Source organism: Neoarius graeffei, chromosome 8 (genome assembly GCF_027579695.1).
Source record: "Neoarius graeffei isolate fNeoGra1 chromosome 8, fNeoGra1.pri, whole genome shotgun sequence".
Lineage (NCBI taxonomy): Eukaryota > Metazoa > Chordata > Actinopteri > Siluriformes > Ariidae > Neoarius > Neoarius graeffei.
This window is the reverse complement of record NC_083576.1, coordinates 84323175-84338455: the sequence shown is the minus strand read 5'-3', so window position 1 is coordinate 84338455 and position 15281 is coordinate 84323175. Positions and strand designations below refer to the sequence as shown.

The window sequence follows — 15281 nt, the reverse complement described above, 5'->3', positions numbered from 1 at the left end:
AATATATATATTTTTCTTTACCAAATTCTAACAGAAAACAAGAGCGCCCGAAAGGGAAAACCGAGCCGAGGTGAGCCACCATTTTGAATCCTCATTCACGGCTGTAATGTAAATTGCTTCCTCCTCGGTATACAAGTGCACTTCCATGGCAGGAAAAAAAACTACGTTTTGCCGCCTATGTAGTCCCCTATTTAAGCAAAATTGAGTCATTCAGGATTCAGCCATGTTTTTGCTTGCGTTAGCAAGTTAGAGGTTTTTAGCTTTCTCCTGAAATGTTTTATTTCTTCTTCCTCAGGTAGTAAAACTCGCTTTCGCTGTGAACACTGTCGTTATCACTATCCATGCTGTAAAATTAATGCTATTTTGAATCCTCATTCACGGCTGTAATGCAAATGGCTTCCACCTCAGTATACAAGTGCACTTCCATGGCAGGAAAAAAACTACATTTTGCCACCTATGTAGTCCCCTATTTATACAAATAGGAATCATTCAGGATTCAGCCATGTTTTTGCTCGGCATTAGCAAGTTAGAGGTTTTTAGCTTTCTCCTAAAATGTTTTTTTTTTTTTATTTCTTCTTCCTCAGGGTAGTAAAACTCGCTTTCGCTGTGAAGACTGTCATTATCGATGTCCATGATGTAAAATTAATGCTATTTTCCTGAGAAGTTGTGGCAAAAATTTGAGATTTTTGATAATCTTATAAATAAATCTTATTTTTAAAAAAAAAGATAAATGTTGACAAAAAATTCTACTATGTTTGTTGTTGTTGTGAACAAGCGAATCGCCAGAGGTCCGTAATCGGGGTCCGTACCATAGGATACAGACCTGCTCGCCAGCCAATCAGAGCGCAGGATTTGATGGAAACCGCACCGCAAAAAAAAAAAAAAAATATATATATATATATATATATATATATATATATATATATATATATATATATATATTTATTTAATAAATCAACCCTGATCTATACTTCTCCACAGCTTTGTTTCTGACCTGTTTGGAGGCTCCTTGGTTTTCATATTGCTTGCTTAGTAGTGTTGCAGAGTCAGGGTTCTTCCAGAACAAGTTGATTTATACAGACATCATATGACAGATCATGTGACACTTTGATTGCACACAGGTGGATCTTAATCAACCAGTTATGTGACTTATGAAGTTAATTGTTGGACCAGCTCTTATTAAGGGGTTTCATACGAAATGGGGTGAATACTTATGCACACTTTTTAGATTTCTGTTTTTTTACCTTAATTTGTCACAGTTTAAAAAATAAAATAAAATTTGCGCATTTAACAGGGTAGGCATGTAGTGTAAATCAAATGGTGATTCCCCCCCCCAATCCATTTTAATGCGACAGAATAGGAGAAACACCAAGGGGGATGAATACTTTTGCAAGACACTGTATATTACGCAGCAACACATTTTCATGTTTAATGAACATGGTTTTATTCTTTGTGGAATGAAATGATAGGCTTAAAATATCATGTGTTGTACATGTGTTGCCAATCACCCAGGAAGGAAACCATTAAATTTTGGAGGTCAAAGGTCAAGGTCATGGCAGAACTTCGAAATTTTCGCCCAATGTATTTTAATAGGGAAAAGATTTTCAATGGCCCATAACTTGTTTTCTATATTCTCTATTTCATAGTCTTCTTGCATGGGGAGTGCTGCATCCATTCCAGACGAATGTCTTAATGCTGCTGTTTCTGGCCCTGCTAAGAAATGCTTAAATTCTGAAGCCCTTTCATTGTGTCGTAGATATGCCACTAATTGCTGTCGAAGTTCTTGATGAGTAGCTCTTTGAATTCCAATAGATTGCATTGTCATTGTAATTGCATGAAAAAAACAGTTTCCATCACCTTCAGTTTCCAATATATCAAATCCCTCCTTTTGTACCAACTGATTCAACTGTCTGTAACCTGCACCTAGATGCCCAGCTCTGGTTGATCTTGAATCACTAACTTCTGTTGTCATGGATTGTTCAGCGGAGTTTTGTTCCATGGTTTCTTCAAACACATCATGCTCGAAGTCTTCTGATGTCAAAGCATCCCATAAATCTTTGTCAATCCCTTCCCATTCTTTTGCCCAGTCACTCGACACTGTGATGTTTTGATACAGAGGATTGTTTTCTTTTAGCCAGTTGAGGGCAGCAGTCACCTTATGAGGCCTGATGTATTCATACATGTGATGTCCCTTGTAGATCAATTTCCTTTTCAACTTTAGGGGTATGATTTGTGCATCTTGGGGCATCCTGGGTAGGAGCGAACAAACATGCTCCGTATTGCTTGGAACATTCACTGCTGGTCCATGGATGGCTTTTTGACGCCCCTTGGGTAAACCAACTAATTTCATGAATGCTATTCTTTGACTAATTAATCTCACCTCAAGTGGTCGTAGGTCTTTTAGCTCAGGTGGCACATCGTCTAAACACAAGCCATTTGCTATACATTGACCAGGCATCTGCTTGCGTTTCAGTGTCTGGTGGCATGTGCTACAGATCCACAGCTTCCCATGAGTCTTGAGACCTTCACTGCATTCTACTATCGAAGCAATTAGATCATTTTGTTCACTGTAGTTATTTTCATGAAATATAACAACAGTTTTTCTGTACATGAGCCTGTGACAGGATACACATGCATAAATGGGACCTTCTTGGATATTCTTCTGGAATAAGGCTGCAGCTTCCTCCACAGTTACTTCATGTTGCCGTTTATTTGCCCTGGACTGTGCTTGTTCGTGCTTATTCTTACCTCTCCGCTTAACCGTGTCTTCAGCTGTTTCTTCAGATCTTACTTGACTCTTATGCAGCCTATCTCTGGACCTACGCTGACCAGTTCGTTGAAAGGTTTCCTCTGAACGCGCCTGACTTGTACGCTGCCTGTTTCTAGACCTACGCTGATCCGTTTCTGCTAGAGTTTCCTCTGAACGCGCCTGAATTGTACGCTGCCTATTTCTAGACCTACGCTGATCCGCTTCTGCTACAGTTTCCTTTGAAAGTCCCTGACTCTTATGTTGCCTGTCTCTTGATCTACGTTGATCCGTTTCTGCTGCAGTTTCCTCTGAACGCGCCTGACTCTTATGTTGCCTGTCTCTTGATCTACGTTGATCCGTTTCTGCTGCAGTTTCCTCTGAACGCGCCTGACTCTTATGTTGCCTGTCTCTTGTTCTACGCTGATCAGTTTCTGCTGCAGTTTCTTCAGAACGCGCCTGACTCTTATTTTGCCTATCTCTGAATCTACGTCCATCTCTTTCTTCAGTACTTTCCCTTGCTCTTTTTCGGCTCATATGCTCTCTATTTGCTGCTCTTCGCTTTGTAGCCTGTTCAGGTGACTCACAGGACCGTGCTTTCTTCTTACTCTCCTTATCCTCTTTTCTCCTTTTGCTAGCACTTCTAGACTTTGAGCGTGGCATTGTGACAGTCTAACTTGACTTGTGTTAATTATGAAACTTTAATGCTTTCTCACTTTTATACCCATGGCTCTCAGGTCATTTGTGATAAGGTTGCAAATTACATGAAGTAGTATATGATGTTTCTAAAATAGCATTTGGGGATTATCTAATCAACAATATTGGGAATTTTATGGGAATTCCCCAGTGCAAAATAGGGGTATTGCATGTTATATGTATTATAAATGATGAGTCATGTTTATAAATAAAGGTGATTTTCAACACAGTTGTACAAGTCTAAAACTGTGGCTGACATAAGATTTTAAAATACTTATGCTTTCACAAGTTCAAGTATTATGCCATATATATATATATATATATATATATATATATATATATACACACTGAATTACAAACAACAGGGACAGGTGATGTCAGCAGCCATTCAATAACTTCATTATATGTAACAGTTAATGCAAGGGTGGCATTTTGTGTTTCTTTGTTTTGATCCATTAATGCTGACATCACCCACCTTGGACATTTTTTCTGTACTTGCACATGTTATCTCATCTAAGGCTATAATTTTGTCACGCTGACATCATGGTCAATGTAGCAATTGGTGATTTCAGCTACTAGTAATGTGATATTACTTGCATGTTAAAAGAGCATGACCATGGTCAAACATTTCACCACTCAAAAATTGATCTTGATGACCTTGATAATTTATTGTTTTCGCCAAATGTATTAATGACCTAAAACTTGTGAACAAAGTAAAAGGTCTAAGGTTAAGGTCATTGTCAAGGTTTGTCACTGATTGTTAACCCCTAGTGATGGCTGTGCAGGCGGGGTTTGCACTCGTTAGAGTGTCCCTGTCTAGTTGACATGACAATAAAGTTGACTTGGACTGCGTGCACGCCTTATTAAGACTGGCTATACGATGAATTAAACAGCTTCACTGGACTCAAAGCTCAGAGAGCAGCCTGTAATGGTTGCTTGTTTGCTTTACAAAAATGTTTTCCGCTTTGGTCAAATTCTATTGAGAATTCTTCTTTAGGATCGGTTTAAAAATATACAGCAATTTGTCGCATATTGTCACCTCACTATCACTAGGCATATGTTTCCATTTATTACAGGGAGACGCAGTCATAAACCTGCTTAATGCACTCCTTCAAATTAATAAAATACTTATTGAAACATTTTACTGATTAAGTCTGTGTTGGCCTTATTAAGACTGGCTATATTAGGCCGTAAGGTGAACCCCGTTTTCGTTTCATCTCGCTCCGACGTCTCCGAACTACGAAATATTTATTTTAAAACTAAGAATGAGTACTAGAAAGTGTGGCGAAAAAAGTTCTCACCTTATAATCCTGTCAATTCCTCGCACCGAGCGATCGCGTGGCGAACTATTTTCCTCTAAAAATGACGTGTCGGGACATCACGTGACCGGTCTGGACCAATCGCGTTGCCAATTTTTGACCACAGATCAGCTGACAGCTTGCATAATTACAGTCACATTAGTAGAAAAAGTTTCCAAAACACCCTCCAAAGTGGGTGAAATGTCTTCTAAGTCCTAAATAGTGCTTTAAATACATCACTAAGACAATATTGCATATATGTGGTATATTGAAGTGTTTATATTATTATTAGAATAAAAATAATTTTTATTATCACCATTATTATAGTACAAAATATGGTGTAATGGTCTATGACTAGGACCATTCGTGTATTCATTCTCTTAGGTTATTAACTATAAAGTACTGATCAACCATAAAACAATTTGCTTGAAAAACAGACCTACAATGTTACACAGGCAGTAATGGAATAGAGTATTGACTCGTCATTGTGGGCTATACACACCATGGATTAGCCATAAAATGGCATATATAATATATAGGCAATGCGTGTGATTTCAGATCAAGATTTAAGAAATTGTGCAGGAAGGAGAAGAGTCCATAGGAATAATAATACACAATAATAATAATAATACAACCTATATATAATATTGCAGTTCTATTGCTCAGTTCAGAGGCACAATGGCAGGGATTCAAGTATTCACTACCTATGCAGCGGCACAGTAGAGGTAGGTAAACGCACTAGGCAGCACTATGCACCTGCAGCAGCGGCAACAAAGAAGATGCAAGACTGAGTCATCATACAACAGAACTATGTGGCAAATTGCAAACTTTAATAGAAAATGTAAACAACAAAACAGTGATATATACACATTACAAATGCAAATTTATATACACACACACACACACAAAAAAAAAAAAATATATATATATATATATATATATATATATATATATATATATATATATATATATATATAAAGTCCTGTGGCATGGTGCAAAAAGGCAGGTCAGCATCCAGGCAATGACCTAGGTGTCAGTGACAGAGAAAGAGAGAGGGGGGGAAGACACACACACACAAACACACTATAACATTCAGTCAGGTGCTACTCCTCGTCATCACTGTCAGGGCACTGGTCGTCTTCCTTGTCCTCTGTCTCCTTCATATTTGAGCAACTGCTACACCTGCACAAGTCCATGCAACAGACTCCTGCAGAGACACAAGAGCATCTGCCAGTCTGACAGGCACTTTCTTTGCACCCACAGTGGATCATGTGTAAAACTGAGTCAGGGGCTGGATTCTGTGTCATCCAGGTGACCTGTAGGTTTCCATCTTCAACATGCCACCCGTTTCCAGCAGGTGATGGTGCACCTATGTTTTTTTTCACACATGACCTCATTATTGCAGCCTGGTAATTTGCCCTTTTGCTGTGCTGATGGAGGGCATCATTTGTTGGGGGAATGGATAACTCTGGCAAGGCTGATGATGCCAAACAAAAAGCCTTGTACCTAGCCTCGTTGACACTATCAGTAGCTCGCTGATCATACAAGTGGCACACATATTTGCAAAGTAGGGCAAAAGTGGAGGGCTCCAGGTTGAAGTCAGTTCCCAGATGTTTAAAGGCCTTCAGGAAGTCATCTTTCTCACACGCCACAGCAAATGTCTTTCTCTTGCCTTTGCCATAAAAGGCACTCGTGGAGTCGCACCCTGTGAATGTGTGTATCCCAATCAAGGCTGAACACACACTGTCGCCGAGAGCTGATGACACCTTGCTTATGTCAATGATGCGTGCTCTGTTGCCCGTCCCCGTGGAAAAGTATAAGGTGCATGGTAAGTCTTTCTGCAGACTTACAGCAATGACTGCCACATCAGTGTCAGGGCTCTTAATGATGACAGTTGCATGCTCCTGTGCAGCATGTTGTGCATGCAAAAAGATCCTCGTGTCACATTCCTCATGATCACACTGCAGGGCTTCAACCGCATGAACAGACTGTGCACCCCCCATTACTGTTACACAGTGACATTGATCCTGATGTGTGATGTACAAGGAGAAGTTTTTGCCAACTGCTCTAAGGTCAGCATTTGTCCATGCATCATATAGGAAGTCCACCAGCGCCTCTTTGTTTGCTCCTTCAGAGAGAAACCTTTTCCACTGGGTTGGGGTCCTCTGGTCTGGGCCATAGATTTGCATGCGTTGTGATCCTCCATCAGCTCGACATGACCTTTCTAGGTTCTTAATGCTGATCTGTGGGTATCGGTCAGTGACAAAGTCGATGCGAGAACACCTATGCTGCAATGACAGTTGAATGATGTACTGCAGTATGGTCTCTGCAAGCTCTCCAAAGGTTCCTGGTCTGGATCTAATAGCTTGAATAACTGCCATGCCATCAAAAAGAATGGCACCATCTGCTGGAACATTTCCAACTAAGCAGTCTCCACCTTTGCTCTCTAGAAGATCCATTAGAGCAGATTTGTTTGTTTTAGCCAGTGAACCATCAGCACTGGCCAAAGGATAGGACACAGTTCCCAGGGAGTAGGACAGAATTTCCCTCATCTCAATCTTCCTGCTTTGACCTAGGATGAGGAGCCTGGAAAACAGCTTCTTGTCAGCACGCAAAATCACTTCCTTGCCAGCTGCAGATTTCTTTTTGGCCTTAGCCTGGTCACTGAAAGTCTTTAGTTTTTGGGACTTCATGGGTGCAAAGATGTCAACTGAATCGGACAACAGTCTCTGGTCCATAAACTCTTGTGTGGCAGCTTCACCCTTTTCTGAGGCCATTAGCAAATCTTTGGTTATGTCTTCAGTTGCTACTCTTCCAGAGCTCAGACACACGATGTGTTCTTGGTTTGTATCAAAAGGGTTCAGCATGGAATCAATGGTTGAAATTATTCTGCCGACAGCTCTTTCATCAGCATCGATTCGTGCCGTGTCAAGGTCTTTTCTTGTGCGCACTTCTGTATATATCCCTGCCATGGTTTCACATTGCCTTGCTATTGCTGCCCTTTCGTGTTGTGACAGTATCCACCGGTGTACTGCAGACCGATTCTGTGTTATGCCTGTCCAGCCACCTTTGGTTTTGGCATCTCTGTTGCAGGTCTGTTCGATGGCCTGGTCACAGGCGATGGAGGCAAATCCATAGGCACTTTGCCGCTGCACAGTCCACTGACCTTTCACAGTAATGTCACTGTGGCAAGAGGGGTGTGTAACAGGCAGGTTCACCATCTCTAGCCAGTATGCTGGCAGGTACCGAGCATAGTTCACTTTGTCATACGCGAAGAACCAGGGCATCATCAACCTCACTGTTGCCAGGTGAAGTCGCCAGTCTGACTCCCGGGTTGCTCTGACAAACAGGAGGAGTAGCTGCACCATGTCAATGTATGAGCTCCAGAAAGCAAATGTTGGACAGTCCACACTTCTCCTCTGCACATAGTCGGCGTATGTTGTGCACATAGTCTGAAACTTCGGCTCTCCACTCAAAATGTCTATCAAGCTGTCTGGAAAGGCATGTTTCATTTCCGTGACAACATGCACGTATTCGGCTCTCTCCTGATGCGACAAGGACTCCAAGAAGGTGATGAATCTGATGCGCTCCAGGCTCTCATACAGAAGTTTGTGGGCCCTCATGCTGCGGTTGTAGTGATGTCCATTAATGACTCCATTGATGGATCCTGGGGCAACCACTTCTGATTCAATGAGTATGTCTTGGAGTCCTGCATCTCCAAACCTTTTGCCTAACACACCCAGATAAGACATGGCAGTGTGGAATTCACCTAGTCTAATGACTAAACGGTTTATAAGGTCATCAGTCTTCCAGCGGATTTGCTGTGCTTTGGCATATATGGCTTGGTCAAAAACCAACACTATATTATCCAGTTCAAGCTGGTCAGCAATGTGGACACTCCGCTTCAGTATATTATTGACAGTTGACATTTCTGTTGGTGACGCCTCAATGACTGGGAGATAAGACAGTGCAGACTTTGGTAGTGTGTTTTCACCTTGCAGCAGTGTATGGAACCCTGTCCAGCTTGGGATTGCACTTCCTTCCAAGGACCTCACGAAAACATATGCCAGTTCAGCTTGTGCAGCAAAGTGGGTGTCCATTTTGCATGCCTCTGCCTCCATTACCTGACTCAGGTTGCATGGGCCTTGCCTTTTGGACTGATGGTATGGCTCTATGGGGATTTGGGCGGGAGCTTTGAAGGAGGAAACTCCCTTTCTCAGAGGCTGTCTGATGTCAGTGGACATGGTGACACTAGCAGAACGCTGCAGCATTATTCCATTGGTATGGTGTGTGGTTCCACGGCCTGATAAAGTCTCCTCCCCAAAGTCAATGTTGTCCCACACAAGCGTTGTGGGTTCCCTCTTTGCAAATCCTTTTGGAACTTTGTCAGTGCCCTCGGTCAGTGTCAGTTGGGCAAGGCTGGTATCTAGGCTCAACACTGTGTCCCATGATGCACAATGTCCCAGTTTGTTCAGCAGTGACACAATGCGTGAAGACCCTGTTAAGTGCCGAACAGTTAAGCCTAAACACAGGGACTTAGGTGTCTGTTTACGGCCCTTGGAAGCAAGGTACACAATGTCCTGACAAACAGAAAGCACTTTTAAATGCAAGTCCTCGGCAATGGGGACAAAACGTTCCAGTGTTGGCTCCTCAGCGGCACCTATAATCCAACTAACAAAATTGAAAAGTTCAGGAGGAACAACAGCTTGTGCTTCATTGACATTCAAGTCTTCTGCGGTGGGAGGCCATGGACAGGACATGCCAGGAGTGTCGGTAAGCAGTCTTTTCAAAAACAACGCTCCTGTGTACAGTGTCCTTGTGTCGTCTGTGGTCGTTTGGAACCTTGGTTCTGTCTCGCTGTCTGTCTGGCTCATCTCGCTAGACTGTGTGGTTTCAGCACCTGAAGGTACCATGTCCAAGACAGTTTCTGTCGACAGAGTCTCTGCAAAAACCATTTCAGAGATGTTACGCTTGGCAGGGGTGTGGAACACCAGCTGAGGGAAATCACTGTGAAGTCTCCTCTTCAAAGTGTCCTGTCTGTAACACAACAAAATAGCACAAAATAGCAACAATTAGGTGTCATAGTGGTATCAGCAATAGCATACACCAAGCGTGGGCGTCATTACACTTGTGGCTGCCGTTATTGTCAACCAGTACATGTATGTGCTTATAGCAAATGGAGTGTGTCACAAAATAGAATACAATAGAAAGCCTTTACGGTCATCACACAGAGTGTCATGAGATTCAGAGCTGCTCCATAAAGTGCGCACACACATAATAAATTGAAAAGGCATGTACAATATACATATACAAAAGACTACTATGAAAACTACTAGCTACTATATACAGACACAAATGTGTAGATCCAGCATGGAGACTACACACAAGACAAAAACACAGTAGACAAAAACCTTAAGGACAAGTAAAGTGGCTAATAGTAGCAGCATCCGTTGGTAACATTACAATTGTGATTGTAACAATGAAATTATAGTTCAAGTATATAGGCATCAAGTTGGGAGTCAATGACATGTAATAGTGATACTCCAGTAGTATAAGTAAAGTGGCTAGAGGTAGCAGTGTTCAATGATAAGGTGACATTTGTATTAACAGTGTAAAAAAACAGGTTGCAATATGCATCCATTGAAGTCCGCTGCCTTGATGTTATGTTGCAAAGGCAGTTTGCAGTTTGCTGATTGACAGCCTGCAGGTAAAGCAGTTTGGACAGAAATTGACAGTAAAATTATCACTAATGGGTTGCCTTTCATTTACCTGTAGCTTGATGCATCAAGGCCTTCGATTGACTTCACCATGTCAATGAACTTCTTTCTCAGATGGGCCATTCTCAGCACCTCCTGGTTGATAATCAGCCTTTGCCGGATGATCCTCTCACAGAACGCCTTGTAGCTTATTTCATATGTTGGCTCATTCCTTCAGAAAATACAGCAGAATATACATAAGATTTAGATTAGGTTTCAGAGTTTACTTCTTTGACAGTACACAAGTACAGGGGAACAAAATACAACTTACACAAGGTGCAATGTTTACATGCTAAATTGAATGTATGTATTATCTGAAGTATTTAGAAAAGAAATGCAGATAGATATTGCCAACCACTAGGCCTGTAACGGTACATGTATTCGTACCGGACCGTTGGAAAACAGACCTTCGGTACGGTACAGTGCTGTACCGAACGAGTACAGTCAGTTTATATGTGGTTTTTATATGCTGCCACTACATCTGGCTCTTTAATATTCATGAGGATACCTGTACGTGATTGGAGTAGTAAAGGGAAGACTCTTTAATATTTATAAAGAAACTCGTTCGTGATTCGTGCTCTTGTGACCATGTGGAGGTCACTTCGCACGGCGAACCAATCAGACGAGCCTTTCCCAACCACTCTTCAAAAAACTTTAGCGAGGTGCCGGCTTGTGTTTTATCGGAGAATGGTGTATCTGATTTGACATTATGGCTACTGCTAGCGACCAACCGGAGCTAGAAGATCCTCCCCTGTCGTTAAAATCTCCCGTTTGGGAACACTTCGGTTTCCCAGTGAAATACTGCAACGGAGAAAGACAAGTGGACAAAACGAAGGCGGTATGTCGACACTGTTTTACTGGGGTTGGCTATTTTTCGGGCAACACGTCAAACATGCTAACTCACCTGAAACGGCACCACCCAAGTGTTAAGATTACCGCGACAAGGAAAAAAAAAACACCGTAGTGCAAACGCAGCTGACTTCTGCATTCAAGCACCCTCTCCCTGGCAATTCAGATCGGGCTAAAGCCATAACAGCATCCATTGGCGTCTTTATAGCATCAGATCTAAGACCGTATTCAGTTGTTGAGTAGATGGAGTAAAATTTTACTCCATCTTAGATGGAGTAAAATTGCTTACTGGAATACTGGAACTGAGTGCTGCACTTTACATGCTGAAAACTTTTGTTTACTGTTTAAAAGGAATTCATTATATTTAATTTCAAACATTGGTTAATCATTTGAGAATATTTCATTTAATTTACTGGTACAAAGCACCACTTTGAATTTATTTACTGTTTCTTTTTGTATATTGACAATTTTGTGGTTTAATAAATAACGTGCTGAGGAAGAAAATGGTTTTGCATTTTGTTCCCATACTGTACCGAAAATGAACCGAACCGTGACCTCAAAACCGAGGTACGTACCGAACCGTGATTTTTGTATACCGTTACACCCCTACCAACCACTACTACACTGACCTAAATAAACATGCGCATGCATGCATGCATGCACGCACACACACACACACACACGCACACACAGTGTTGTGACTAATTGTCTTCACATTGAACAGTAGCAAGTAGCATTCTATGGTCATGTATGAGAAGTTAGTACATGGCTTACTTGTCCTTCTCTTGTCTAGCAGGCTCATTCAGAAATCTGGTGTACTGCTGGTAGCAGCTCTTGTGGTACTGCACCTCCAGAGCCACACAGTCTTTGTCCTTAATGTGTACCAGAATACTGTGGTCATCTTTAGTCTCAGCAGCAGTCTGCAACTTGCCTTGCCAGACAGAAAGACATGCTTATTACCACATAGAAATTTAAGTTTGCCAGTCGCATATTCACATAAAGGCACACATATGTTACATGCATACAAACATTGAAACATAACATCCATGCATGCAAACACACTTGCAGAGGGAGATAGCACTGTAGATAGTCATCAGTGACTACGTTTACATGCACATCCAAATCGAGCTGCTGTCGGTAATCGAGCTGAAGGTCCCAGCAGGGTGCCAGAGAAATCCAATCCTACATGCACACAATGAAATCGGGCTATTGTGTGAGGTGCATTGTGCACCCGAGCCACAGGTGGCGCAACACGCCCCATCGTGTTGGTACACTTCCGGTTGTCGTCATGAAGAAGAGCTATTCAAGAGTGTAAACAAAGTTATCAGTTCCGTGTTCTCCATTGCGCGTTTTTCTCCCGTCCATGAATTTTAATATATTAAACTCCTTAAGCTGAATGAGCATGAACTCTGTCTCCTCATTGCTCCAGAAGTGCACGTTTCTGCTTGCCTGTGGCAGTGGGGGCGTGGTCAAGCGCCGGTCTGTGACAGGAGGGGGGAGCCAGGGAAGGTGAGTGGCAGAATCACTTCACCTGACGGTAATTAACCTGTGTTTGTGTGTCTTCCCAGTAACCGCGCCCTATTTAAGGAGGCAGAGGGAGAGCAGAGGAGAGAGCTCATCCCGGGACTAGAACACAGTGCGCGCGCGTGTGTGTTTTTCTCTCAAGAATAAAAGTAGGCTGTTAAACTGAAAAGTCTGACAATAAAAAGCCTATTAGTACCAGAAGCTTTGTCCTGCTGTCCTCTGTGCTCCACCCACACTTCAGAGAGCTCTACATCGCCATTTTCTCTTCTTCGTTTGTTCCTCCTGACCTCTTCTGCTGCTCGCTACTACTGTTGTCATGCCGACCGAGGCTGTTGTGTTTCCCGCTTGTGGTCTCGTCACTCGTCACTTCTGGAAGTAGCTCGACAACTAGCTCGATAGGGTATACATGCACAAAGTAGCTCGGCAGAAATCGCATAAACTAGGTCGTGTAGCTCGATTTCGAGAAATCAAGTTCGGTTCAATTTCAGCCGAATTAAGGTGTATGGTATTTTGAACTTCGATTTCAGTCGAGCAACGGCAGAAATTCGATTCTCTCTATGTGCATGTAAACGTAGTGACTGATAGTGACCCTTTGTGTGTGTGGGGGCAGGGGGGTTGATCAGTGATTGTGACCCTTTGTGTGAGTGAGTGAGTGTGTGTGTGTGTGTGTGTGTGGTGGGGGGAGATGGGTGGGTTTGCTTACCTGCTGTTAAGGTCTCAGCTTTTGAAAGAGCTTCCCTTTGTCGTTTGCCTCCCTTTAAGACGAATTTGAGGTTTTTTTTACATATAATGCACAGGGCAGGAAGGACGGGACCTGAGCTGGACATAGGCAGTGCTGACCTGGATCGAAGACTCTTAGTGCTGCCCGATGTTGAGGGGCCAGCTTCGGAGGGGGGGGCAGCTTCGGGGGGTCTTGCGGCGTCTTGAGTTTCATCTCCCCCTTCTTTCTCGCGCACCATACGCTTTCCCGCTCGTTCAATAGCAAGTTTGTCCGTAAACCTGCGGTAACATGCAGGGTGGAAGGCAGCATCCTCAGGTATCTTGTCAAACTCTAAATCTAAACAGTGTTTGTAGTTTTCGGCTAGTCTCCTGTTCTCACCGCTCAACTGCAGCCACTGTCGGATACTGTCCCGGAATGTATTCCACCGTTTGAAGGTAAATTCCTGGGTCACTCCGTGCTTCACAGAAGCTATATGCATATAGCACTGCTTACGTGCAAGAGGTTTTCTCCTTTTTGCCGTCATTTCCAAACTTTCCTCTCCTCCACTGCTGCTAGACGAGGCTGTGGCGGCTGCCATGTTGGTCTCTTGTTTACGAAATGGGGATACGTCAGCAACCGTGGAACCTGTTCTGTAGCGAAATCTTATTCCGCGGTGCCAAAATATCATTCCGCGCCGATGACATTAGTTCGCTTTTTCAAGCCTTCGTGCGAAAAATTGACAGCATTACAAGGTGAGAACTTTTTGATGACATCATTTCATAATACGTCCATTTTTAAGAATTGGATATTATGTAGTTCGGAGACGTCGGAGCGGAATCTTGTTTCTGAAAGACTTTTCGGGGTTCACCTTACGGCCTATATGATGAATTAAACAACTTCACTGGACTCAAAGCTCGGAGAGCAGCCTGTAATGGTCAGTATCTACTTGTTTATGCCCCCTTACACCACTCTTTTGTGTCAAAGTGCTTGTACTACGGCAGTTTTTTGCTTTACAAAAAATTGTTTATTTCCATTTATTACGGGGAGACGCAGTCATAAACCTGTTTAATGCACTCCCTTAAATGAATTATGGTTTGTTTATATCTCGATCTTGTTGCACACATTGTAACCACATATAAAATAATTGAAAGTGTGTATGAAAAAGGCTTTGGACAAAATGGTTATTGGAAAAAGTGTAATGATCCCTTCATCACTATCCTTCCAGGTTTTAATAATGCGTTGGACAGTTATTAACCCCTCCACCCATCCATTATCTCTAGCCGCTTATCCTGTACAGGGTCGCAGGCAAGCTGGAGCCTATCCCAGCTGACTATGGGCGAGAGGCGGGGTACATCTTGGAAAAGTCGCCAGGTCATCACAGGGCTGACACATAGAGACAAACAACCATTCACACACACATTCACACCTACGGTCAATTTAGAGCCACCAATTAGCCTAACCTGCATGTCTTTGGACTGTGGGGGGAAAGCAGAGCACCCGGAGGAACCCACGCAGACATGGGGAGAACATGCAAACTCCACACAGAAAGGCCCTCGTCAGCCGCTGGGCTCGATCCCAGGATCTTCTTGCTGTGAGGCGACAGCACCACCACGCCGCCAATGTCAGCAATCTCATTATTTTCTTTGCTTGATGCAGGCCAACAAACTGGCCCTTCTGAAATACATTTACTTTGGACGATGGGATTCTTCCGA

At 42.8% G+C, this 15281-nt stretch overlaps 1 protein-coding gene across 1 annotated transcript; it reads right to left on the bottom strand.

Annotated features, from left to right (window-relative positions):
* Positions 1-5698: 5698 nt before the first annotated feature.
* Positions 5699-14257, bottom strand: LOC132890960 (uncharacterized). Its single transcript, XM_060928368.1, has 4 exons — positions 13573-14257; positions 12120-12276; positions 10510-10668; positions 5699-9777 (listed from the first exon to the last, which is right to left on the bottom strand). The coding sequence occupies exons 1-4, from the start codon at positions 14255-14257 to the stop codon at positions 5844-5846; spliced, it is 4935 nt and encodes a 1644-aa protein (XP_060784351.1). The 3' UTR covers positions 5699-5843.
* Between the last annotated feature and the right edge of the window lie 1024 nt (positions 14258-15281).